Source organism: Procambarus clarkii, chromosome 23 (assembly GCF_040958095.1).
Source record: "Procambarus clarkii isolate CNS0578487 chromosome 23, FALCON_Pclarkii_2.0, whole genome shotgun sequence".
Classification (NCBI taxonomy): domain Eukaryota; kingdom Metazoa; phylum Arthropoda; class Malacostraca; order Decapoda; family Cambaridae; genus Procambarus; species Procambarus clarkii.
Genome location: NC_091172.1, coordinates 21,674,960 through 21,702,221, shown reverse-complemented (window position 1 = coordinate 21,702,221; position 27,262 = coordinate 21,674,960). Strand labels below are relative to the sequence as shown.

Here is a 27,262-nt window from a genome sequence, read left to right as displayed (position 1 = left end):
TATATACACTAAGAGCTTACTTTCCCTTATATTTAGGCCTTAAGTATAGTAACAGCTTTAATAACCCTCCATAGGTTGAAAGGCCTTACGCTCAACACTAAACTATATATTTCGGGAACGCGCCAGGTAGCTTCAATAAACCACGATGGTCTCTTTAATGGTGATCAATAAATTATAATAATATTAGTTTACCTTGGATCGTTTTCTGTAGGTGGGAGGCAGCGTCATCTGGCGGCCGGAGAGGAAAGCGGGGCGGCGCAGCTCGGGGGAATATGATGCCCGTATTATCGTAAATTGTTGCTTCCAGGCGGCGATTCTGACCAAGATGCCAGTGAAACGATACCGGCGAGATCAAAGTGAGGTCAGCTGCTGCCTGAAGTATGTCATATTCGGCTTCAATGTCATATTCTGGGTGAGTACAGGAGCTGTGTTTACATCGGCCGCACTGTTGTTGGTGACCTTTCTCCCGTCAGCTGTCAACTCCACCACCTTGCTCAGATTTGTGTCTTCCTGGGGGGGAAGGGGGTGGCCACTGGTTAACAGCCATATACGAGGGGGATAGAAGACGTCTGGTTGAGTAACTAGTAAAGTTGGGTAGAAAGTCAATGAACTGGAAGTGTGAACTCGGACAAAGAGACACTTCCCTCTCGTGACATCACTTCCTGGACCAGTTCTTCATTGTCTCACTCGTCCCGTTATGGGACAGTTAAATCATTGTCGGGCATAATTATTGTGTGTATAGTTGTTATTGAAATAAAAGTGGGTTTATTATACTCTCAGTACCCCAGGCCAGGCTTGTTTACCCTGTGTAAAGCTAGTGTTAAATTGCATCAAGCATTCATTAGCTACTTCCTTGTTAGTTTTTGTGCCCCCATCCCGAGGTGCACTTGATGTATACTGTAGTGTTGAAGTATAATGTCTGTTCAATTTTTGCACACAATTAACCTTAGTCTATTGTGTAAAAATGAGAGGGAGTATTATATATTTATTTACTATGGATATCCTTTTCCCCTACTTTTTCCTTTGTATTTCCCTGCTAGTAACACTTTATTGTTTGAGTTTTGACCATAAATTTGGCAAATAACTTCATATGCTGTTTTTTTCAAATATGAGGTGTTAAACACATTTGTTCACAAGGTTTAATGAAGTACAATACTGTACTCTGAGAACTCGAAGTCATATTAGGATGTCTTTATATTTTTTTTAATTTATCCAGAATTCACCATTGACTGCTCAGAAGTTGTTTAGCATTGATGACTGGTATGTTAGGCAATAAGCTTTTTCTAGCCTGTAATTATTCCCATCCTTTTCCTGATTAGTGGCTCTGAGGATCAAACAATGAGCTGCCCTAAGCCCTAAACACTGTGAGTGTTGGTGGCTTTGCAAGAATGTAAAAACATCGGTGCTATTTACTCTCATAGACCCAATGTACCTTCTTGTATATACAGTATAAATAAATAACATAATAAATGACTTGGCAGTTCCAGTGCCTGGCCTAGTGCTAAAACTTCATCAAATTAAATTCTTGTAAGAAATCATGCCCTTATCAAATCTTGATACTCAAGATCAGAGAATGCTGAAGCAACCTTACTTGTACAGAATAGGAAAGTGAACTAGTGATATAAGAAAAGCAAAGCACTATTAAATAAAGAGCTTTGGTAAAGTCATAATACAGTAAACTTTAAATGTGGAAATCGGTATCGACAGTGTTGTTCGTTGTACATTCGGGAAGCTGAATACAAACATTATCATAAAAAATGGTGAGAAATCCTGAAGGAACAATAAAAACCCCATGAGGCCCCCTACTGAAGTCAGTCCAAGTTTTTACGTATGACTCGCAAGCACTTGAGTGGAAGGGCCTAAAGACTTCCTGTGATTTCAGTAGAAATCCAGTTGTATGACTTTCACAAGTCACAGTGGTCTAGTGGTAGAGTATGCGGCTGGGAATGCCTTGGTTGTTGGTTCATGCCACCTCACAGCCCTAGTGGATTTTCTCTAATAATAATAATACTTTATTCATGAGCATTTACTTAAGATAGAAATATTTGAGGGTACAAGGGTGGCACATTAAATGAAGCCATTACTAAGGAAAGGGTCATGGGCAAAACTTGAAATAATTCTAATCAGTTATTTATAAGTATAATGTCATTAATACAATACTAAATGAGAAGGAAGGAACACTTGTAAGAGTTCGTTAAATATAACAAAGGATAAAGTGATGCTTAATGATGAAAAGCATAGACTACTACATTAATTGTTTCAACAGTATTAATGACAGCAAGGATATACAAAGATGCATTATAGTTAAGCCACAGTATCGTAAATGTGTAATTTTTAAAATAGGCATTTGTGGAATTAAAGTTCAGAGTAGGGTCAGTCATTGAAGGAGAGTGGCTAGTGCAATGAAAGTTTTGGTTAGGAATAACCTTCCCTCCCGTCTCTCCTTTTCTACTCTCAAATTTCTCGAGTACACTTGTCACCAGTCTATTGTCATCCTATTGTTGAACATGCCCAAATTATCTTAATATGTACCCTATCTTGCTGTTTATTAGTTTTCTCACTCCACATCTTCCCCATGATATTTTCATTCCTTATGCATTTTTAACACTGCCCATACTTCAGTGTCAATTTATATTGTTCTAATTTGATTTTTCCATGTTAGTACTACACCATCGTATCACAACTATACACAAGAGTTGGCACAGTATTGCATGCACCTGTTTGTCGTCTTTTTTTTTTTTTTTGTCTCCTTATTGCCTTTAAAATATAAAAAAATACTGAAACTATTGTATTTTTTCAGTTGATGGGACTCAGTATCTTGGCAATTGGTGTGTGGGCATGGACGGAGAAAGACACGTTTAATAACCTTAGTCGTCTCACTAACATTGCCCTTGATCCAGCCTTTGTTCTTATTGTCACCGGTGAGTTGTATACCTGTTAGATTGTCAACATAATTTAACCATCCAAATTTTGCCACAAGTTCTACAGTGGTGGCAGGGAAGGGAGGGTAGCTTTGATACTTAATATGGAATGAATTCAGATTAGATAGTATAGGATGAGGGCCATTAAAAGAAAGTGCAAATTTCTCTCTTGGAGACAAGAGACGTGTGTGTGTGTGTGTGTGTGTGTGTGTGTGTGTGTGTGTGTGTGTTGGCATCAGTGAAGTATTTGCTGTTTGTTAATAAAAAAAGATGTGCTAAAATCTTCTGAAATGAGGTGAAGTTTCAAAAATAGTTTTTAATACATTATTTCCAGAGTAATGTGATGGCAAAGTTTCAAATAGCAACATAGGTGCAGAGGAATATTTAAATAACTGAATAATAAATAATACCAGATGGTTATATTTGCAAGGAAGCCTTTATATGTATATGTGGGATGAGTGAACAGAAAATATAGGTTACAGTAGTTTAAGTAATTAGGTGATGAATTTAAAAATAGGGTTATGATGCCTTTAAAGCTCGAGAGGTTTAAGTAGATGCACATTCCTAAGGGCTGATAAAATGCGAATAAGTATACTGTAACTAAAATAAGAAAATGCAGCAAGATTGGTTGGTGGGAAGAGGAATGCAATTAGCATTCACATTCACTTGTTTACACAATACTGTAGTGAATCATGTAAGTTAAAATGGGTTAAGTAAATTTGTTAGGGACTCATAGTTATGAGAGGTATTGACTTTGGAGAATAGGTGGTAAAGATGGAATAAAGGTGGTGTTATGGAAAATGGGCACAAATTTCTGGAGATGACAGTACAAAAGAAGTCCTTATCAACTGTTATGGTCTTAATTTTTATTACAGTATTAATGTATAGTTCTCTTATTTATTAATTATAACTTAAGTTGAATGTGTTCCTGTAGATCTAATGCATGTGTGTTAACATGTATATTGTACAGTACTGTATGCTGACTAAACCACACACTAGAAGATGAGGAGAGGATGACGTTTCGGTCCATCCTGGACCATTACCAAGTCGATTGTTCATGTCGACTTGATAATGGTCCAGGATGGACCGAAATGTTGTCGTCTCTTCATCTTCTGGTGTGTGGTTTAGTCGTCATATCTTCAGCAACGTTATTGTGACTCATCATCTGCATACAGTATTGTATTTTTACATTGATAAAATACTGTATACCATACCATGCTTATTGTTGGTCTGCATCTGTAATGATAATTATTTAGCTTGTAAATGCTAAAATAACTAAAATGGCACACTGGTTATATTGGTTTAATTTTTCAGGGTTGATTACCTTTACTATTGGCTTCACCGGTTGTGTTGGCGCCCTGAGGGAAAACACCTGCTTGCTAGCATGTGTGAGTACTATTACTGGGTATCCCAGGAATAGATATTTTGTGGCTTTTGTCATGTTTATTTTTCTTCCTTAGGGTTTCTGGTCAGCATGCTATGACTAGCTTCTGTTATTGATTTAAAACTTGACATCTTTAAAGTTTAAGCCTAAAAATGTGGCTGCTAAAGAAATTAAGCAGTGTTGCCCAATAACAACTTTAATTTTATACTAAAACAACAATTGTTTGTGATATATTGATTTCTTATTGTTTTAGCTTTAAACCTGTAACTAGTTTCACAACTCTTAACACTCCAACCAACACCACCACCTTCCCTTTCTACATATTCTCTGCTCTTATTTACCCTCCTTAGTCACTTCCTTCCCTCTGATTCTCCACTACACACACACCCCCTCTAACAAAACCTGCTTGCTCACATCCAACCAATACACCACACCACCAACAGCCATGTTATGACCACTCCCACCAGACACTCACACAACCTACACACCCTACTAAGTCTCTTACAGTCCCACTCCAACCCTAACCATGCTGCAACCACAATGAGACTAAACACATACTGTATGCCCACCCCAAGCAGCCTCTTTTACGTGTGGAGAAGGCAGATACTGTATTGAGAAGATAAAATACTAAACACCACAAAGAACTAGTTACTACTATAGTATAATGTTTAAATACATAGTTTGTGGGAGATGACTAATCTAAGGAACTTGAGAACACATCACAACAGGAGAGCAAAGGGGTTGCCTGCTGAAAGTCTCGTGTGAAAATGAATTGGAGGGGAAGATGCCAAATTTGATGGAATTTGCAGCCCAGAAATATACAGAAGCAAAGAGGCTTATCCCATTGTAAATGTAATAAAAACGAGTAACCGATGGTTCAATTGGCAATGCTGGGAGCAAAGAATAAAGCATGATAGAAAGGAATTTAAACATTACTGAGAAGTTCAGGTGAAGAGGTCATCATGGAGGCACAAAGAGAAGCCAAATATAAGTGCACCAGAGACGAGAAAAATAGCAAAACAATGGATATTATACAGTACTATACTAAGCTGCCATTACAAAATGGATTTTTCAGTACTGCATGTGCACATGGGTATAGCACAAATGAGACAATGGGTTGTTATTTACACATTCATATTCCCACTCCATCTACTTGCAACCTATCTGCCCAAGCCTTTCCAATTGACTTTCATACTCTATCCTTCAACACAAGGCCAACCCACAATGTCACCATAAACTATTCAAGTGCACCACACCTCCATCCTGTCCACCACATGGGTCATAATATTGTATGTATTGCAAGATTCCTGACTGATGGATTGTAGATGGATCTCTCTTATTAACAATATTCTTGTTACTATACAGTGCATTATTTACTGTGCATCTTGTATCAAATATAAATTGTCTAAAATTGTAAATTTATTGCCTCTATAATATCAAATTATTCAAATAATTGAAACCCCAAAATGAGATTTCCTGAATTTTACTAAAAGGAATGAAGTGCACCAACATCACTTGACATGAACAACATGTGGAATACATAATTTAATTATGAATGTTAATACAGTACAGTACAATTAATGGTGGGAGGTTGGAGTGGGGGGGAGGGAGGGGGAAGACAGCATACGAGATTGATGAGCTCCATAGTTAGAATTGTGTGTTTATTAGTTGTTGACCATTATTCATGAATTGCAAGGAACTTCATATTGGAACTGATAAACTAGTATAAGTGGGATAAATTCAAATACTGTAAGTTACCCTGATGTGTACTTTCTGTAATAAAATAAATGGTTTTGTTTGAAAGCATTAAATCTTTTGTCTGCCAGAATAACTGAATATACTGCATATTATATATTAAAAGGCTATATCCTTTATGTATATTGCCGGCGAGAAACAATGGGCAGAGTTTCTTTCACCCTATGCCCCTGTTACATAGCAGTAAAATAGGTACCTGGGTGTTAGTCAGCTGTCACGGGCTGCTTCCTGGGGGTGGAGGCCTGGTCGAGGACCAGGCCGCGGGGACACTAAAAAGCCCCGAAATCATCTCAAGATAACCTCAAGATAGATCCTAATTTTGATATTTTAATTTGGTTTGAGTAAAATATTTTTTGTACAAGTTAATATTTACTACAAATTTTCTGGCAAAGAACCAAATTGCTCACTTTTTACCTGCTAATAACGAAAACAGAGTCCTACTCTTTGCACTGATGACAAAGTTAATAATCTTAAATTATCACAAGCTCTGGTAATAAGTAGGTTTAAAAATGTAAGGTATTGCAGGGTCAAACTAGGGTTTATGAGCTCTCATGGTTATGGAGGGTAAACTTTGGGAAATGGCTTTAATTCCTTATTGATTCACTGATTTTGGGAATGTAAGGTGAATATCTTTTTCCCTTCTGATGTTTCCTTTGTCCATCTTGTGTAGCACCTCTTGATACATTACTTATTCCTTTAGTCTCCACATTGTCTTATCAACACATGCAGTTTTTCCATTTTTTGTATTTCTCACTTGTGGCTTGTTTCATTTTTTGTTCCTTCAGATTTTTTTCCTTTCACTTGAACATTTTTCAAAGCAACCCACTAAATATTTCAAAGTTTTGTCTGTTTCTAAATTCATGAGACATGTATAACTTTCCTTGGCAAATGTTCACCTACATTTGAAGGTGATTGTAATATATAATGTCATTGGCTTGAGGGAGCTTGATAAGCCTAACAGCTTCCTATCCCCAAGACTGGGGAAACCATTACACGAGTTTGTCTGGTCAGTAGAAATGCCATTCTTGATTTCTAGTTAAATGTAGAATATGTATGTTGAACTTTACAAGATGGAAAAACAATATTCTTGTACTTTACAAGAAGTTTTAAATGTCCTGCCTACTCTTTCAGTATGCTATCTTCCTGGCCATCCTGCTACTTTTGGAGATGACAGCTGGCATTTTAGGATTCATCTTCAAGGACTGGGTGAGCTTAATTTCCTTTTTTTTTTTTTTTTTTTTTTTTTTTTTACCTGTGGGGAGCCTCTTTGGCTCCCCAGAGCCATACTGGGCTGATGTGCCCAGACAGTGGCAACAGTCAATCGATAGAGTTCTAAGCCTACAGGAGACCAGCGTCAGAACTTGGCCCCCTCAGATGAGGCACGAGGAGCAATGGCCTTTAGACACCCATGTAATTAGAAGCAGTCTGTCTGCCGTCTACCAGGTCAGACACCCACAAAGGTAAGAATTCCAAAACACACTACAGCTGGTTAAAAATTGCAAACTGAAAGCAGAACTAGCAAACAAAAGTCCCCAATCGAAAACGAGCAAACAAGCATGACATCACCGCCTCGCTGCTGTCTGCGCCAAGGTTGCTCTGTCCCCTTATCTCATGGTGACACTCGCCATCTTTGCTATGCTGCCTGTTAGGTCAATGACACCTTTGACCTGGAGTCCTGCGAGTGGTGTTCTTTGCATGTACTCTAATTCACCCAGTCCACTGATGTTGATATTTGGGTGCAGGCAGCTTCAGCATTGCATGCATGGTTTAGGTTGCTGCAATGAGCTAGGTTGGTTGCCGTTCCGGATGCCTCGCAGCTGCTCCGCTTTGGTTATAGAGACCCAGATTTGGGTGTGTTAGTCGTCTCGACTTTGGTTTCGTCCACGCCCCCGTATGCTTCCCCTGCTGTGATTCATCCTGCTCCCAAACGTATGAGGGTTTCGGAGTCGGGGCAGGGTTTTCTTGATGGTGAGACTCGGGCGGCTTCGGGGACTGCCTCTTCCGGTTCGGCGGCAGAAGCATTTGAGCCTGTTCCTCCTGCCAGGGCTTTTGGGTTGTGCCAGCTGGCTCCTTTCATCCCTGCTTTTCCAGTGGACTCTGCCTTTTTTCCAGAGGCAGAGGTTTTGTTGGACGGCTCGGCCCTTTGGTCTTTGTCCACCCTGTTATTCTGGTGGTTCCCACTAAGTCCACGTGATTATGCATGTTGCAGGGGTTCAGCTTTAATTGTTCTCTGTAGTTTGGGCCAACTGGTTAGCAGTACCTTGTCTGGGCTTCCATTAGCAGTCAGCCTAAGGGCCCTGGAAAATCCCATTGGACTCCTTGGTGTAGTGGATGCGTCCTCTGGATCCCATCTTGCCTTGAGCAAGTTCTAAAGTTGGTGTGACCAGCGGACCCCCCCTTCCTTTTCCTAGCTTTTCCGGTGGACTCTGCCTTTTCTTTATGGGTGGAGGGTTTGGATGGCGGCTCTGCCCCAGGTCCTGGCGTGGAGGATCCCCGGAGCTGGGGAGAAGTTGCCTTAGGGAGGGCTTGGACGTTGTTTGACCCTGCTTGGGTGTTAGTATCCTCGATGCGGGGCTTGTTGTTGCAGGGGAAAGGGGGTTTTCTTACCTCTTCTCTGAATTTGATATGGGTTCTGCTCCTCCCCGGGTTCGGTTCCGGGTTCCCTTAGGCTCTACGGTCCTTTCCGGAGGTTTTTGGCTTCCCGCCTAAGGAGGTTCGGGATGCCCTTGCGGCGTACCTCCTACGTGACCCGGATTGTGACTTGATAATGGACCCTTCCTTGTTTGAGTTTGGTTCTACTTTTCCTTATTGGGTGCGTTACGAAGTTCCGGAAGTTCCGGAGTCATCCTGGTTAGCAGACTGCCCTTTCTTTTCTTTGGGGGCGTGGCATTCGTTCTGTCGGACCCACAGGGAATGGCGGGAAACTTCTACGGTGGTTCAGGTTTACCTGGGGGTGAGTTGGAGCACCTCGATGCGTGCTTATTCGCCCCCATTCTTCCTAGGGATATTGGCCAGATGTAGCTTCACATGCACGTTCCCGTCCTTTCGGCATCCCTGGTAGCTGAGGATTTGCACGCCCTGGGGGTACTTGGCTTCGGTTTTGTGTTGGCCAGCTGTCAGGCCAGAGTTTCCACAAAGAGATAATTACCTAATTATTTCAATGTCTCTGATTGATTTTTCGTAGTTTTTTTGCTGTAATATTATTCAATAGTGTGTAGTGTGATATATTTATATAATAAAATGAGTGAATCATCGCTGTACTCAAAAATATGGTGTGCATATTGTTGATTCAATTATGTTCATCAAACAGTGAACAAATACTTTGTCGGTTATTACACTATATACACAGGTTATATATAAGTATCTGCATGTTTTGTTCACCATGACAAACCACTAAGTTGGTATGCTGAGTGGCAGGCAGTAACTGGCTGCCACTCCCTCCCTCACCTCACCTCACCTGACTTGCCACCATTCTCCACCCACCATACTGTTTTTGCTTTTATATACAGACGTTATATATAAGTATTTACATGTTTTGTTCACCATAACTGTACATCTAAGCTTGTATGGTGAGTAAAGGCACAGAGACGTAGTTACTCGCACAGTCGGCTGGTGGCGGCCGCCCTCAAGGCCAGACGCACTAATATTTCTCCTACAACAATACTGTTTGTGGTGTTATTACGCTATATACACACATTATATATAAATATCTACCTGTTTTATTCACCATACTTGTACAAGTAAACTGGTATGGTGCCCAAAGACCATCGTGGTCATCAGTAAACAACATGATAAGTCCTGCAGACGACGCTCCACCCTCATCAAAATGGCGACTCCCAACCTCCTACTCTCGCTGTTATCTCACACTATACACGCGTTATATATAAGTATCTACATTTGTGTTCACCATAGCGAACCACTAAGCTGGTATGGCGAGTGCAGTCAATAAAAGGTGGCCACACACACTCAAAAGACAACGCCACCATCCTCCCTCCCACAGCATTACTCCTCCCTCCATGGCGCACAGTGCCAAATATCACCACAATCCTGCTATTATCAGAACCCTGGTCAGTTTTATCACAGTCAGGGGTCTTCTGTAATAATATCATCGCTACATAATAGCATGAACAGGTATATTATGGCATTTTTAGGCGATGCTGTGGTCACAAACTGAACAGCAGTGCTGTGAGCTCATGCTGCGTGCGTCAGGCTTGGCAGCTGAATCAATACTGAGGCCCCTAACACCCGGGAGTTTGGCCCACGATTTTTTTTAAAAATGGCGTCTGTTTACAAGAGCCCTGATGAAGGTGTGGTAAACCCCGTGTATCCGTGGGCCGTTTAAATCTTGCATAGTACTCCAAAGCATCACATGATGCGATGCGCAATTTACTGCAAGTCGGTCAAAGCATCATATGATGCGATGCGCAATTGAAGGGTTAATGTGGTGTAGCTTGATACTATTCTCGGTTATCTGGCAGAATCCCCAGTTTCTGGATTTCTGTCAGGATATGGTAAAGTTTTGCCAGAAATTTTTTTGGATGTGATTTTGGCTAAATAACCCAAATATCTAGTTCAACGGGCTTCAGATAATAGAACTTGTACAGTATTTGTATAAAATGAAGAGTATATGACAATATCTGAGAAACATTGTGTTTCTAGTCTTATGAAGCAGCGGGTTGCCGCTAGTGGACGACCTTGAATGTTGTAGTATTTATGTGCTGCTTTATGTTGTATTGTGAAATGAGTGGTAGAGTGATAATTTTAATGTTTTTAATTAATATCTTTTTATTATACTGTCTTACTGCACTGTACTATGGACCTCCAAAGTTTCCTCTGGCTTCATGCTTGCCAGGCATAGTTCGCCATTTTTTTGGTCCCAACATGTCTACTCATGTTTGTAATTCACAAGAGATGTCAGAACTTGGTGTTAAAACTGTTATGAGTGTAAGTTTTTAATTTTTTATAATGTTGGTGGTATTTTCATTTAAGTTTAATTCGGTGCATTTCTCATTCTCATAAATATGATGTGAATACATGATTGTAAATTGCTATCCCATGCAGGTATTATAGGAAATTTTTGCATTATAATTTCCTTTTACCAATCTTCAGATTAAATCCCAAGCTACAAATGGATTTCAAGCATTTATTGTACACTACCGAGATGACCCAGACCAACAAAATCTTATCGATTGGATACAGGAGAAATGGGTAAGTCTAATCTGCATTTTCTGAAATTAATAAAAATTCACTTTGAGTGATATGATGTACAGTAGTTCAAAAAAGACATGGTAGTTTAGGATTTGTTAATCCTGTTTTCTGTTATTTTGTTTTGTCCTCATTTTCTTAATTTTACACTTAACACTATCGTTCTCTTTGGACATGACTCGCGTCCATTTTTTCTCTCTCGGGTCCTAGCTGTGGACAGGACTTGCGTCCACTACAAAAATATTTGTATAAAATTCATTTCTTATCTGATCGACCTTTGTATAGTTGCAAAATAAGCGCCTTTAGAATGCTCACAATTTGATACCAAAATGAAAGATGTAACACGAAACTTGATGTCAGAACACTTGAAAGATTATAAATACGTTTTTGGGTCTAAATTTTAAAATTTGTTAAAATTCTATTTATTGTGCTATTATTATGGGACTAGTTTTAAAATGCGCGCCTTTATATTGCGAACAATTTGATACCAAAACGAGCGATGTAACATGAAAATTGATGTTATCAAACTGACTGAGTATACACATTAGGTTGTGGTGTGCAAATTGGTTCTCATTCACGGGTAACTTTAGGCTTTGCTGTAGGGAGTCTCGCCAGGCTTTTGGACATTATATGCATATACATCTGCAGGGAATTTAATTGCGAACACAATGATACCAAAACGAACGACGTAGCACAAGAATTAAGGTGAGAAAACTGAAACGAGTATACACATTTAGGCGTTGCCGCACGCTCGCCTGCACCATTGGCCCCATGACGTCAAAGTCTGCGGTGCGCGCGTGGCGCCGGCGATAGTGTTAATAAGTGGGATTGGTAGGAATTTGTTGGAAAAAGGCAAATTGTATTGCACTAGACTTTCTGTAGAAATGTTTCGTTTGAGTTCAAGGCCACTGTACAGAGTAGGATATGGTACATAATTGAAATTAGGAAATAGCTAATACTTGTTGCAAAGATTATGAAAGGCAAAAATTGATTCAGCTTAAGGGAATGTATTACCAAAGTACGAAGAATTAGGTAGATATGTGAAAGATGAGAAAAGGCCTTTGAAGCTGATCTTCAATACTGTATCGTTATATAGATGGAGGAACATGAAAGTGTGCCAAAGGATAGGTAATAGGGAGAGATTTGTCATGGGAAGATAAATATATGATAGAGATGTAGAGCAGAGGTTAATGAGTTAAATGAAAACAAAAGTAGAGGAAGAGGAGTTTCATCTACAGGACGGTGGTGCCGGGAAATAGGGTCAAACACTAGGGTATACGCAGAAGCCCAGCTAAGAATAACCAGTATTAATCTTGACTTGAATTGTAATAGACTACAGATATGATTTAACTGTTAAATAATAAAATGTACCTGTATATAAATATATCTGCAAAACTACTAATCCTACAACAGTTTGGTTTTTTATATAAAGCCAATGGAATTTAATTGTACTCTACTTTGGGACCAGCTTAAACCAAATTTTGAAGTATTTGCTGCTTGGTATAATGGAATTTTGAACCCTTTCATTACTTGGTCAGTACAATCATTAACCAGCATGCTTGTATCTCATGATACAATATGCCAGCATGTGAATACATGGATACCTTCCTTGAGTGCCCTCGTGTGATGGTACCATATCTAGTTTCTTCATCGGTTAACATTCACCCATGTTTGTCTCTCAACATTCCTATTAAGTTTTCCAGCATTTTCCTCGATGCACTTCCTTGCTTTTGAAAAGTGTTTCTGCAACATTTTGTATTTTATACTATTCTCATTTTTCTTAATTCATATCAAGACTAGCTAGATGGATGGTGCTGAATAGCATCTTTCATATGCATTTGGTTATTAATTTTTATTTCTCCTCGATTCACAGTTGGAGTGTTGTGGTATTGAAGGACCCAAGGATTGGGATCGCAACGTATATTTTAACTGCTCCTCAGAAGCTGTCGGCTCTAGGGAGGCTTGTGGAGTGCCATTCTCGTGTTGTAAACAAAAAGCTAATGTGAGTAAAATTTTTTGCTATTAAAGCATAAAATATAAATCTTAAATATGAAGTAAAGATATAAAAATAAATTGTAATTAATATTAATATTGTGGTTTTGTTTGTGTAAATGTGGATGCATGTTTTATTTATTTATATTTATTATTATTATTATTATTATTACAGTGGTGCCTCGGAGTACGAGTGTCCCTGTATGTGAGTTTTTCGGAATACGAGCAGGATTTGCTCGGAAAATGTGCCTCGGAAGGCGAGTGTGTTGATACGCGTACAGGCCGATCTAGCGCGTGGTGGTACGGCGATCGTCGCCCCTCACCCCTCAGTTTACCAGTGCCTCGCGCCCAGTGACTATCCCGCGTCAATTCTTCACCAGGAATTTCAGTGTTTTGTTGGATTTTTGGTCATTTGACCATAAAAGTTATTATATATCTCGCCATGAATCCCAAGAAAGCCAGTGGTAAGGATCAAGGCAAGAAAGCCCGTGTGAGGATGAGAATAGAGGAGAAACAAGAGATCATTCGGAAGCATGAAAATGGTACACGTGTTGTTGAACTTTGTAAGCAGTACAACAAAGCCACGTCAACGATGTACACTATACTTAGCAAGAAAAAGGACATTATGAGTGCTAAAGTGGCAAAAGGCGTAAGAACAATCACGAAACAAAGACCACAAATACTTGAAGAAGTGGAAAAGTTGTTATTAATTTGGATACACAACAAGGAGTTAGCGGGTGATAGTGTTTCAGAGGCCATTATTTGTGAGAAAGCCAGGGTATTGCACGAAGACCTTGTAAAGAATATCCCTGGAACGAGTGCAGATACGATAGACTTTAAGGCAAGCAGGGGATGGTTTGAAAAATTTAGAAAAAGAGAAGTGGTATCCATAGTGTTGGAAGGCATGGGGAGGTTGCCAGCTCAGACAAACCAACAGCTGAACGATTTATTGAAGAATTGAGTTTGCAGAGGCTGAGGGATACCTACTGCAACAAGTTTTTAATTGTGATGAAACGGGACTGTTTTGGAAAAGATTGCCTAAGAGGACATACATTACCAAGGAGGAAACATCCTTGCCTGGACACAAGCCTATGGAAGATAGGTTTATGCTTGTGCTGTGTTCAAATGCGAGTGGTGATTTGAAAATTAAACCCTTGCTAGTGTATCATTCTGAAAATCCAAGGGTTTTCAAACGGTATAAAGTGCAGAAACACCAAATGTGTGTGATGTGGAAAGCTAATAAAAGGGCATGGGTGACTAGGATTTTTTTTTTTTGGAATGGGTGAATGAAGCGCTGTGCCCTGCCATAAAAAAATATCTGCAGGAGAAACATTTGCCACTCAAGGCCCTACTCCTCGACAATGCTCCTGCTCATCCTCCAGGATTGGAAGATGAATTGATGCACAGATACAATCAATTTCTCACAATAAAGTTCCTTCCTCCTAACACCACTCCTCTAATTCAGCCTATGGACCAGAAAAATCATAGTGAATTTTAAGAAACTGTATGAAAGGGCTCTTTTCCGGAAATATTTTGAAGTGACTGAAGCCACAGACCTCATTCAAGAGTTCTGGAAAGACCATTTTAACATTTGTAGTTCTTTAAAACTTGTTGACAAAGCCTGGCAAGAAGTGACTCAAAGAACCCCGATTTCTGGCTGGAGAAAATTGTGGCCTGAATGTGACAGAACTAGACTTTGAGGGGTTTGAGCCTGTAAATGATGCGCCTATTGTTGAGGAAATTGTTACTCTGGGCCGGCATATGGGCTTGGAATTGGATGGTGATGATGTGGAGGAGTTGGTGGAAGAACACAACAAAGAATTGACCACCAAAGAACTCCAAACCCTTCAAAAGGAACAGCAAGAAGACCCAGCTGAGGATGTTTCTCCAGTGGAGGAGGATGAGGCAGTAGCGAATGTCCCTTCTGCAGAAATTAAGGTGTGTCATATATGGGAAGAGATGCAAACTTTTATTGAAAAGACTCACCCAGAGAAAGCTGTAGTAGGCTGTTACCTTAAACTTTTCAATGACAATGTGATGCCTTACTACAGAGACAGCTTGCGAAGAAGGGAAAAACAAGCTTCCATGGACAGATTTGTTGAGAAAATCGAGCAGTGACCACAACCAGGACCTAGTGGTATGCAGGCAAAACGTGCCAGGAGTGCACACCAGAAAGGTCCTCACTGCCTGATGTTATAACGGAAGGGGACTCCCCTTCCAAACACTAACACCTCTCCTCCTTCCCCCTCCTCACCATCTTCCATACACCAACAGCAAGGGTAAGTAATAACGTGAACATAGTTTTGTAGATTTATTTAGATGAATTAGGTATAAAATTTAGTTTGAAGTGAGGTTTTTGGGTAGTCAAGAACGGATTAATTCATTTCCCATTATTTCTTATGGGGAAATTAGTTTTGGATTACGAGCTGTCTCCAGGAATGGATTAAACTCTTAAACCGAGGTACTACTTCAGTGGTACCTCGGTTTAAGAGTTTAATCCGTTCCTGGAGACAGCTCATATTCCGAAAACTCGTATTCCGAAGCTAATTTCCCCATAAGAAATGATGGGAAATGAATTAATCTGTTCCTGACTACCCCAAAAACCCCACTTCAAACTAAATTTTATACCTAATTCATCTAAATAAACCTACAAAACTATGTTCACGTTATTACTTACCTTGCTGTTGGCGTATGGAAGATGGTGAGGAGGAGGAAGGAGAAGAGGTGTTACTGTTTGGAAGGGAAGTCCCCTTCCATTATAATATCAGGCAGTGAGGACTTTACTGGTGTGCACACACTGGCATGTTTTGCCTGCATACCACTAAGATTCTTAGCAAGACAAGTAAGTCTATCTAAAGACACTTGTTTTTCCCTACATTTTAACACTTGTCTGTAGTAAGACATCACATTGTCATTTAAAAGATTAATGCAACGGCCTGCTACAGCTTTATCTGGGTGAGTTTTTTCAACAAAACTTTGCAATTCTTCCCATACTTCACACATTTTCTTAACACTTTAGCGTTATCACGGCGCTCGAGAGCGTTACCACTTTTTGTATTGAGGTTGCACAGCGAACTCGCTCAAGAGTTGCAAGAAAAAATATTTCTATAAACTCTGTTATGCGATCGACTTTGGGATAGTTTGAAAATGTCCGCCATGAAATTTCCGTTTTCTCTAATAGCAGCATAGTCTATTTGGGAGAACGGCATAGCATTGCACCATCGAGGTAAGACCAATGTATTGTTGACACGACAAGTGTAATCGACGTAGTTTTTTATTTTGTGCCGGTCTAACGCATCCTTGTTTGACATTTTATACTTATGTTCTTCTAGAACATTCTATTGCGAACACATTGGTACAAAATTGAAATACGTACATCGAAAATTAATGTCAGGACAGTGAAAAGTGTGTACACTTTTCAGTGTTGCCACTTGATCGCCCGAAACGCCGCACTAATTTCTTGGGTTAAACCTTACCACTGGCTTTCTTGGGACCCATGGCGAGATATATAATAACAACTTTTATGGTCAAATGACCAAAAATCCAACAAAATACTGAAAATCCAGGTGAAGAATTGATGTGGGATAGTCACTGGTAAACTGAGGGGTGAGAGGCGACGATCGCCGTACCACCACGCAATAGGTCGGCCTGTACGTGTATCAACAAACTCGCCTTCCGAGGTAACCCTCGCCTTCCGAGGTAACCCTCGCCTTCCGAGGTAACCCTCGCCTTCCGAGGTAACCCTCACCTTCCGAGGCACATTTTCAGAGCAAATACTGCTCATATTCCGAAAAACTCGTATTCAGGGGCACTCGTTTTTCGAGGTACCACTGTAATGCTTTGAAATTATTGACGGTTTTGGCCTCCACCACTTTCTCACTTAACTTGTTCCAACCGTCTACCACTCTGTTTACAAAAGTGAATTTTCGTATATTTTTTCCAGCAGCTTTGTTTCGTTAGTTTAAATCTATGACCTCTTGTTCTGGAAGTTCCGGGTCTCGGGAATTCTTCCCTATCAATTTTATCGATTCCTGTTACTATTTTGAACGTAGTGATCATATCGCCTCTTTCTTCTATCTTCCAGTTTTTGCATATTTAATGCCTCTAACCTCTCCTCGTAGCTCTTGTCCTTCAGTTCTGGGAGCCACTTAGTGGCATGTCGTTGCACCTTTTCCAGTTTGTTGATGTGCTTCTTAAGATATGGGCACCATACAACCGCTGCATATTCCAGCTTTGGTATAATAAAAGTCGTGAACAATATCTTTAGTAATTTTTCCATCCATGTATTTAAAAGTAATTTTGAGGTTAGAAAGTGTAGCATAGGCTCTTCGCACAATGTTCTTATACCCCTAGCATGTTAAGGGTTAATATCCTTTCTTCCCCACAGGCGCATGTAATTTTGAAAAAAACAAAAACAAAAAAAATTTTCTTCCTAACCTGTTAATTTGTGTTCACTGATCACGGGAAAAATAATAAAAATTGTAAGTGGCATATATTGCCCGCTATAGGGCGGGGAAGTCTGGCAAAAAATAGGACGCACTCAGCGTGCGTCCTAGGCGGTCTGTTGCTCGCCAGCTGTCAGGCCGGAGTTGCCACAAAGAGATAATTACCTAATTATTTCAATGTGTCTGATTGATTTTTCATAGTTTTTTGCTGTAATATTATTCAATAGTGTGTAGTTTGATATATTTATATAATAAAATGAGTGAATCATTGCTGTACTCAAAAATATGGTGTGCATATTGTTGATTCAATTATGTTCATCAATCGGTGAACAAATACTTTGTCGGTTATTACACTATAAGCACAGGTTATATATATATATAAGTATCTGCATGTTTTGTTCACTATAACGAACCACTAAGTAGCTATTATGAGTCAAAAAGTAACGAGGAGTGACCTCCGTGTACCAGCCAGCCACTCCCGCCCTCTCAAGTCATCTGTCTCGCCCACATTCTCCTCCCACAATACTGTTTTTGCTATAATTCACTATATACAGACGTTATATATAAGTATCTACATGTTTTGTTCACCATAACTGTACATCTAAGCTTGTATGGTGAGTAAAGGCACAAAGACGTAGGACCTCGCACAGTCAGCTGATGGCTGCCGCCCTCAAGGCCAGACACACTAATATTTCTCCTCCAACAATACTTTGTGGTGTTGTTATGCTATATACACACATTATATATAAATATCTACCTGTTTTATTCACCATACTTTTTTTTTTTTTTTTTTTTTTTTTTTTTTTGAGATATATACAAGAGTTGTTACATTCTCGTACAGCCACTAGTACGCGTAGCGTTTCGGGCAGGTCCCTGGAATACGATCCCCGCCGCGAAGAATCGTTTTTTCGTCCAAGTACACATTTTACTGTTGCGTTAAACAGAGGCTACAGTTTAGGAATTGCGCCCAGTAAATCCTCCCCGGCCAGGATACGAACCCATGACATAGCGCTCGCGGAACGCTAGGCGAGTGTCTTACCACTACACCACGGAGACTGTAAAGACTTGTACAAATAAACTGGTATGGTGCCCACAGATCAGCGTGGTAACCAGTAAACGACACCGTCGTCTGCACGGTGGCGTCGTGCAGACGACGCCACCGCCCTCACCAAAATGGCGGCTCCCAACCTTCTCTTGCTGTTTATACTCTCTCTACACACATTATATATAAGTATCTACATTTGTGTTCACCATAGCGAACCACTAAGCTGGTATGGTGAGTGCAGTCAATAAAAGGTGGCCACACACAGTCAGAAGACATCGCCATCACCCTCTCTCCCACAGCATTACTCCTCCCTCCATGGCGCACAGCGCTAAATATCACCACAATCCTGCTATTATCAGAACCCTGGTCAGTTTTATCACAGTCAGGGGTCTTCTGTAATAATATAATCGCTACATAATAGCATGAACAAGTATATTTTGGCATTTTTAGGTGATGCTGTGGTCACAAGCTGAACAGCAGTGCTGTTCGCTCATGCTGCATGCGTCAGGCTTGGTTGCTCACTCAATACTGAGGCCAATAACACCCGGGAGTTTGGCCCACGATTTTTTTTTTTAAATGGCATCTGTTTACAAGATCCCTGATGAAGGTGTGGTGAACCCTGTGTATCCACGGGCCATTTAAATCTTGCGTAGTACTCCAACACGTCATATGACGTGATGCGCAGTTGACTGGAACAACGTCCAACACGTCATATGACGTGATGCGCACTTTAAGGGTTAATGTGGTCCTCGGGTGACAGTTTTCTATCTAGAACCACCCCTAGATCTCTTTCTTTGTCAGAATTCTTTAAAGATTTCTCACATAATTTATAGGTTGTGTGTGGTCTATGTTCTCCAATTCCACATTCCATAACATGGCATTTATTCACATTAAATTCCATTTGCCAAGTGTTGCTCCATATACTTATTTTGTCCAGGTCTTCTTGAAGGGCATGAAAATCATCTAGGTTTCTTATCTTCCCTATTATCTTAGCATCATCAGCAAACATGTTCATGTAGTTCTGTATACCAACTGGTAAATCATTTATGTAGACAATAAACATCACTGGTGCAAGAACTGAACCCTGTGGTACTCCACTTGTGACATTTCTCCAGTCCGATACATTGCCTCTGATTACTGCCCTCATTTTTCTATCGGTCAGAATTTTTTTTATCCATGTTAGAAGCTTACCTGTCACCCCTCCAATATTTTCCAGTTTCCAGAACAATCTCTTATGTGGAACTCTGTTGAAAGCCTTTTTTAGGTCCAGATAGATGCAGTCAACCCAACCATCTCTTTCCTGTAATATCTCTGTGGCTCGATCATAGAAACTGAGTAAATTCGATACACAGGATCTTCCAGATCGAAAACCATACTGTCTGTCTGATATTATATCATTTCTCTCCAGGTGTTCTACCCATTTAGTTTTGATTAGTTTTTCCAATACTTTTCACTATTACACTTGTCAATGATACAGGTGTATAAATGAGGGGGTCTTCCCTGCTGCCACTTTTGTAGATTGGAACTATGTTAGCCTGTTTCCACACGTCTGCTACGATTCCTGTACACATATTGATGCCTGAAAGATCTGGTGAAGTGGAATGCTGAGCTCAGATGCACATTCTCTCAGAACCCATGGTGAAACTCCATCTGGGCCAACTGCTTTGTTCTTACTGATCTCCTTTAGCATATTTTCCACTTCATCTCTAAGACACCTCTATACGCTCTATGTAGTTCTCTGGAATTCTTATTGTGTCTGGTTCTCTGAAGATTTCATTTTGTACAAACACACTTTGGAACTTTTCATTTAATGTTTCACACAGTTCCTTTTCATTTTCTGTGAATCTGTTTCCCATTTTCAACCTCTGGATATTATCCTTTACCTGCAATTTGTTGTTTATGAATTTGTAGAATAGGCCCGGTTCTGTTTTACATTTATCCGCTATCCCTTTTTCAAAAAATTTTTCTGCCTCTCTCCTTACTGCCGTATAGTTGTTTCTCACATCTTTGTATCGCTGGTATGTTTGGGGGTTTGGCCTCTTTCTATACTGATTCCATTTTTGTGTCTTTTGGTCCCTGGCCCTCTCACAATTTCTGTTGAACCAATCCTGTTTTCTGGCCCTGCATCTCTATTTTGGTATGAATGTTTGTGCCTTCCTCGTATATTTTGCAAAATTTGGCATACAATTCATTTACTTCCCTGCCTAGCAACAATTCTGTCCAATTACACTCATTAAAAAAAATTTTGAAGTTCCCCATAGTGACCTCTCCTTAAATAGAGTTTATCAACTGTTTCAATGTCCCCGTTTTCTTCTAGATGATATCTTAAAGCATAATCAATATCTAACAGGATGTGATCACTCTTTCCCACTCACTCACACTCCTCTGTGTGTGTGTGTGTGTGTGTGTGTGTGTGTGTGTGTGTGTGTGTGTGTGTGTGTGTGTGTGTGTGTGTGTGTAATTACCTAAGTATAATTACCTAAGTGTAGTTACAGGATGAGAGCTACGCTCGTGGTGTCCCGTCTTCCCAGCACTCTTTGTCATATAACGCTTTGAAACTACTGACGGTCTTGGCCTCCACCACCTTCTCACTTAACTTGTTCCAACCGTCTACCACTCTATTTGCGAAGGTGAATTTTCTTATATTTCTTCGGCATCTGTGTTTAGCTAGTTTAAATCTATGGCCTCTTGTTCTTGAAGTTCCAGGTCTCAGGAAGTCTTCCCTGTCGATTTTATCAATTCCTGTTACTATTTTGTACGTAGTGATCATATCACCTCTTTTTCTTCTGTCTTCTAGTTTTGGCATATTTAATGCTTCTAACCTCTCCTCGTAGCTCTTGCCCTTCAGTTCTGGGAGCCACTTAGTAGCATGTCTTTGCACCTTTTCCAGTTTGTTGATGTGCTTCTTAAGATATGGGCACCACACAACAGCTGCATATTCTAGCTTTGGCCTAACAAAAGTCATGAACAATTTCTTTAGTATATCGCCATCCATGTATTTAAATGCAATTCTGAAGTTAGAAAGCATTGCATAGGCTCCTTGCACAATATTCTTAATGTGGTCCTCAGGTGATAGTTTTCTATCTAGAACCACTCCTAGATCTCTTTCTTTATCAGAATTCTTTAAAGATTTCTCACATAATATATAGGTTGTGTGGGGTCTATGTTCTCCTATTCCACATTCCATAACATGACATTTATTAACATTAAATTCCATTTGCCAAGTGGTGCTCCATATACTTATTTTGTCCAGGTCTTCTTGAAGGGCATGACAATCATCTAAATTTCTTATCCTTCCTATTATCTTAGCATCATCAGCAAACATGTTCATATAATTCTGTATACCAACTGGTAGATCATTTATGTACACAATAAACATCACTGGTGCAAGAACTGAACCCTGTGGTACTCCACTTGTGACATTTCTCCATTCCGATACATTGCCTCTGATTACTGCCCTCATTTTTCTATCAGTCAGAAAATTTTTCATCCATGATAGAAGCTTACCTGTCACCCCTCCAATATTTTCCAGTTTCCAGAACAACCTCTTATGTGGAACTCTGTCGAAAGCCTTTTTTAGGTCCAGATAGATGCAGTCAACCCAGCCATCTCTTTCCTGTAATATCTCTGTGGCCCGATCATAGAAACTGAGTAAATTCGATACACAGGATCTTCCAGATCGAAAACCATACTGTCTGTCTGATATTATATCATTTCTCTCCAGGTGTTCTACCCATTTAGTTTTGATTAGCTTTTCCAATACTTTCACTATTACACTTGTCAATGTGTGTGTGTGTGTGTGTGTGTGTGTGTGTGTGTGTGTGTGTGTGTGTATAAATTAATAATAATAATATATAGTGTTTGTTTTTGTTTATTTGCTTTTAATACTGGTGTATATATATATATTTATACATGCTGTATAAGCATACAGTACTTGCTAGAATTTAAATTGGTCAAAACTTTTCTTGAACTCCTTGTGGTGTGTGTATTAATGATGATGTATGTGGATAAGGAGGATGTTGAATATGTTGGAAGTTGTCCGAGAAGATATAAACCTTGAGGAGACTGCATTAGCTAACATGCTACTCTAGTAATTAGAGAAAAATTTAGTGTATGGATGAATTCATTTGTGTACATCTTTACACATTTGAGACTTTTGGGGAAAAAGGGGGTAACTCATTTAATATAATCTTCCATATATTTTAGCTCTGACCAAAAAAAACTTTAAATGTTATTTTATTTTTTATTATTTTTTCAGGAAATAATAAAAAACAAGCAATGTGGATATGATGTAAGAAAGCAAGATTATGTGAGTATGATAGTATTTATTTTGTAATACCTCTTGAATTGCGCAGCATGATTATTATAACCTAAAGATTCTTGACAATATGATTTACATTCTTACAGTTGTTACTTGATAATAACAGATAATATTGTGGTACAGAAGTTCCATTCCATGTCTTGTAAATAATTTTTCAATGGATGATGGTAGCTGCTTCCTTCAAGCACTTCTACTGCTCCTACTCTTCTACCTTCTTTTTCTTCTACCCTTTCTATCTACCTCTTGTTTACTTTATCTACTCTAACCCTTTTTCTCTCATTGTAAACTTTCTCTCTTCTCTCCGTTATTCTGTTACGTTTCAAGGTACAGTATAGGGCAAGTACATAACTGGGCAAAGGAAACTTGGGTTATTTCAATGAGCGTCGATGTTCAACAAAATGTTAAAATACTAAAAAGCATTGTACATTTTTACAAGCAGAATACTGCATGTATGCACAAGCTTCTATACAAGAAGCTTGTGCGCACATGCGGGATCACATGGTAAAACTTGTCCAGGAGGTGTTTGAGCTGCCCAGGTGGGGGAAGGGGAGTCCTCTCGGGGAGCTCCACACAACAATTATTGTACTAGGCTGTGGACTATTTTCCACAACATTAAGCCTATAAAACTATACAGTATATATGTAGTCATACAATGCTCTACATTTTCATTGTAGATTCAGATTTTCTTTTTTTAAATTACAGTATAGTATTACATTTGTTATATATGCTCAGGTTTGATTGTTGATAAAATAAATGGCTTTTAATGCTTTACATTTATATGTAATTTCCAACTTTGCCTATTTTAATGTTTGTTTTTTCCAGCAGTCATGACATTATTCATCTTGTAGCTAAAATATAATGGTGATGGAATTTTAAATATAATTTTTGGGTTTCATATGCTTGGTGTAAGAGGTTATCAGTGTTACGAGTTTAAGACACGGCAGAATACAGTATTGGAATTTTCCACCCATATCTTTTTTTTCTGGGCTTGTGTAACATTGCTTTCCTATCCAGGTCTATGGGTAACAATGTATCATTCTTTGGGCTGCACTTCCTAGTTACTTGTACCTGGTGTGTTTAAATATCTTTGTTCTATTTCTTTATCATATTTGCTCTTGATTCTGTCAATGGAGTTAGCTTCCTCCACTACTACTGTTGGTCCATTCCACTTTTACTTCATACAACTTTTTCCAGTTCCTGTCTGGCTTGTTTGTGTTTCCAACTTCCACCAATATTGTTTCATTCTATTTTCCATTAATTTGATATTGCTATCTTTATTCATCTGAATAATTTGTACATAGTGATCATAGCCACTCTGGGCCACATCTCCTCTATAGTACACACAGTAATCACAATAGCGTGATACATCAAATGAACAAATCCACAAGGGCCATGATAAGGGTTCGAACCTACGTCTTGGATGATCCCAGACGCGCCTTAGTTGATTGCGCCACGACATGGTAAAAGAATTGCAACCGGGAGTGCTGCTGTTCTCACATGGTTCTTGCAGCCACTCCGAGACACAAACCGGGGTTTTACACAATTCCTCCATGCACCCAGGCTGTCAACAAGCTGTTCTACTTCTTCGCCCTTAATTTAGTACACACAGAAATCACAGAAGTACACACCTAATTGTGCTTGTGGGGGTTGAGCTCTGGCTCTTTGGTCCTGCCTCTCAATTGTCAATCAACTGATGTACAGATTCCTGAGCCTACTGGGCTCTATCATATCTACCTTTGAAACTGTGTATGGAGTCAGCCTCCACCACATCACTGCCTAATGCATTCCATCTATTAACTACTCTGACACTGAAAAAGTTCTTTTTAACGTACCTGTGGCTCATTTGGGTACTCGGTTTCCACCTGTGTCCCCTTGTTCGCGTACCACCCGTATTAAACAGTTTATCTTTATCTACCCTGTCAATTCCTCTGAGAATTTTATGGGTAGTGATCATGTCTCCCATTACTCTTCTGTCTTTTAGTGTCATGAAGAGCATTTCTTGCAGCCTTTCATCGTAACTCATGGCTCTTAGTTCTGGGACTAGTCTAGTGGCATCTCTGAACTTTTTCAAGCTTCGGCTTGTGCTTGACAAGGTACGGGCTCCATGCTAGGGCTGCATACTCCAGGATTGGTCTTAAATATGTGATATACAAGGTTCTGAATGATTCCTTACACAGGTTTGTGAAGGCAGTTCTGATGTTAGCCAGCCTCGCATACGCCACAGATATTATTCTTTTGATGTGGGCTTCAGGAGACAGGGTTGGTGTGATATCAACTCCTAGATCCTTCTCTTTGTCTGTTTCATGAAGGACTTCATCTCCCATTCTGTATCCTGTGTCTGGCCTTCTGTTTCCACTGCCTAGTTTCACTAGAAGTTAGTTACACAACTCTAGTTTCATAGAAGTGTGATATATCAAATGAACAAATCCACAAGGGGTCACAAAATTCACAAAAAGTTGCATTTCTTTTATCATGTCGTGGCGTAATAGACTAAGGCGCGTTTGGGATCATCCTGGACATAGGTTCGAACTCTCATCACGGCCCTTGTGGATTTGTTCTCCCCTATAGTTTAAATAGTTTCCTTAACCTCTCTAGTTTAGACTTCTTATTTTGGGCATTATATTTATTGCTAACCTTTTTAGACTGTATATTGTTTGTGCTTTATGAAGTGCAGATTCAATGCCAGGTTCTAGTGTTAGGGCTATAATAAATATTTACTTGAAAGTATATTCAGTACTGTATATCTATATCTTGTTCCCCCTATTTCTTGTCTTCATTACCTTTTCTGGGGAGAGCCCCTTCAGCTCCCCGGAGCTATCCAGGCTGATATGTATATTATTAGATTTTGGTATCAGTCAGTATGAATGTCAATACGAGTCAAAATGCTTGGAGTTCTTGCCTACCAGGGACCACGAGCCAGAACCTGGCCCACTCAGAGAGGCACGAGGAGCAATGGCCTATTGAAATGCACGTGTGTGTGGAGCATTCTATGTCTGCCGTCGACCGGGCTGGGCACCCAGAAAGGTAGGTGCCCCAAAACAAATCCTTAGTCTGGTTAAAAGTACTATAGAAAACTAAAAAGTAAACAGAACTCCCAATTGAAAAACGAGCATGATGTCACACTTGCTGCTCCGCTTCTCTGCGCAACTCGCCCCTTCCTGCGAGGGGGAAGGGGGAGCCCCAGACCCATCATGCTGGGTATCCACCTGCCAGTTCTCGGCCAATGTGATTGTCGTGTGGCTCCAGTTCCAGATTCTCTTGTGTTCTGCGTGCGAGCTGGGAGTAATATTCACAGGTACTCAGGCTGCATGTGCTTAGGGTTCCCTTCCCTGAGTGCCCTGTAAGTACCGCCCTTGGGGCTTGGGGTTATCTTCCACAAGTCACCTTGGAGACTACCTCTGTTGGTCTTTTGCTGCTCGGTGATTGACCGCCCTGAGTGTGTTGGGGGGTTTCCTCCCTTGTTTACCTTGGGGAAGTGGTACTTTTTGCACTGGTAGGGGTGTGGGGTACTGCGCAGCTAGTTTTCACATATTACAGCGGCCGGCTCTGTTTTTCCTGGGTACATTGTCCTCTTGTGGGGTTTTTCTTTTCTTTTTTGTTTGTGCTTGGTGGGGGTCTGCTTTTGTTCCCCTAACCACAGTTATTTTAGGGTCTTGACTGTCTGTGCTCGGTGGTATTCCCTGCTTGGCCCCCGTGAGTGGACACGTCCTGGGGGTTTGGTTTTAGAAGTTTGTTTGATAGACTTGGGCGCTGGTTAGCAGTACCCTGCCTGGGATTACCCTTAGCAATAACAGGCTAAGGGGCCCTGGGAAGCCCCCGTGAGGCTGCAAGGGGTGGTCTCGCTCATTACAAACTGCCACAATGCAGATACCCAGTAAGTTCAACGAAGGAAAAGAATTTAGAAACGTGACTGAACATCTTCAGTAGAACAAATAAATGAACAAACCAACCGCAATTTGACAATAATTGCTACATGAAAGGTGTTGATCACTTCGACCAAATGGTCAAATATTACCAGTTCACACAAAAATGTCACAAGTGGACAAAGAAAATTACCTAAATTTTCTTCAAATGACTCTACATAATTCATTTGTTTTGTACAAGCACTACACCAGTGATCCCAAGAAAATGACCTTGTTCCAGTTTCAAGAGGTGGCAATGTGGTCCCTATTGAAGTGGGATGCTGATGAGTGG

General features: G+C 40.0%; 1 protein-coding gene across 4 annotated transcripts in view; it reads left to right on the top strand.

The window, feature by feature from the left end:
- The first annotated feature begins 205 nt into the window (after positions 1-205).
- Tsp26A (Tetraspanin 26A) overlaps positions 206-27,262 on the top strand; it is a 52,182-nt gene continuing 25,125 nt past the window's right edge. For 2 of the 4 annotated variants that reach the window (XR_011229435.1, XM_045751310.2), the window contains exons 1-7: positions 209-412; positions 2,801-2,921; positions 4,236-4,309; positions 7,192-7,266; positions 11,170-11,268; positions 13,139-13,267; positions 23,006-23,056. Coding sequence is in view for 3 of the 4 variants with exons in the window: in XM_045751310.2 (XP_045607266.1) it covers positions 326-412; positions 2,801-2,921; positions 4,236-4,309; positions 7,192-7,266; positions 11,170-11,268; positions 13,139-13,267; positions 23,006-23,056 (636 nt within the window). In the remaining variant the exon portion in view is untranslated. Of the gene's footprint in view, positions 413-2,800; positions 2,922-4,235; positions 4,310-7,191; positions 7,267-11,169; positions 11,269-13,138; positions 13,268-23,005; positions 23,057-27,262 lie in introns of all 4 variants that reach the window. The other 2 variants (XM_045751307.2, XM_045751309.2) reach the window with 2 other exon arrangements.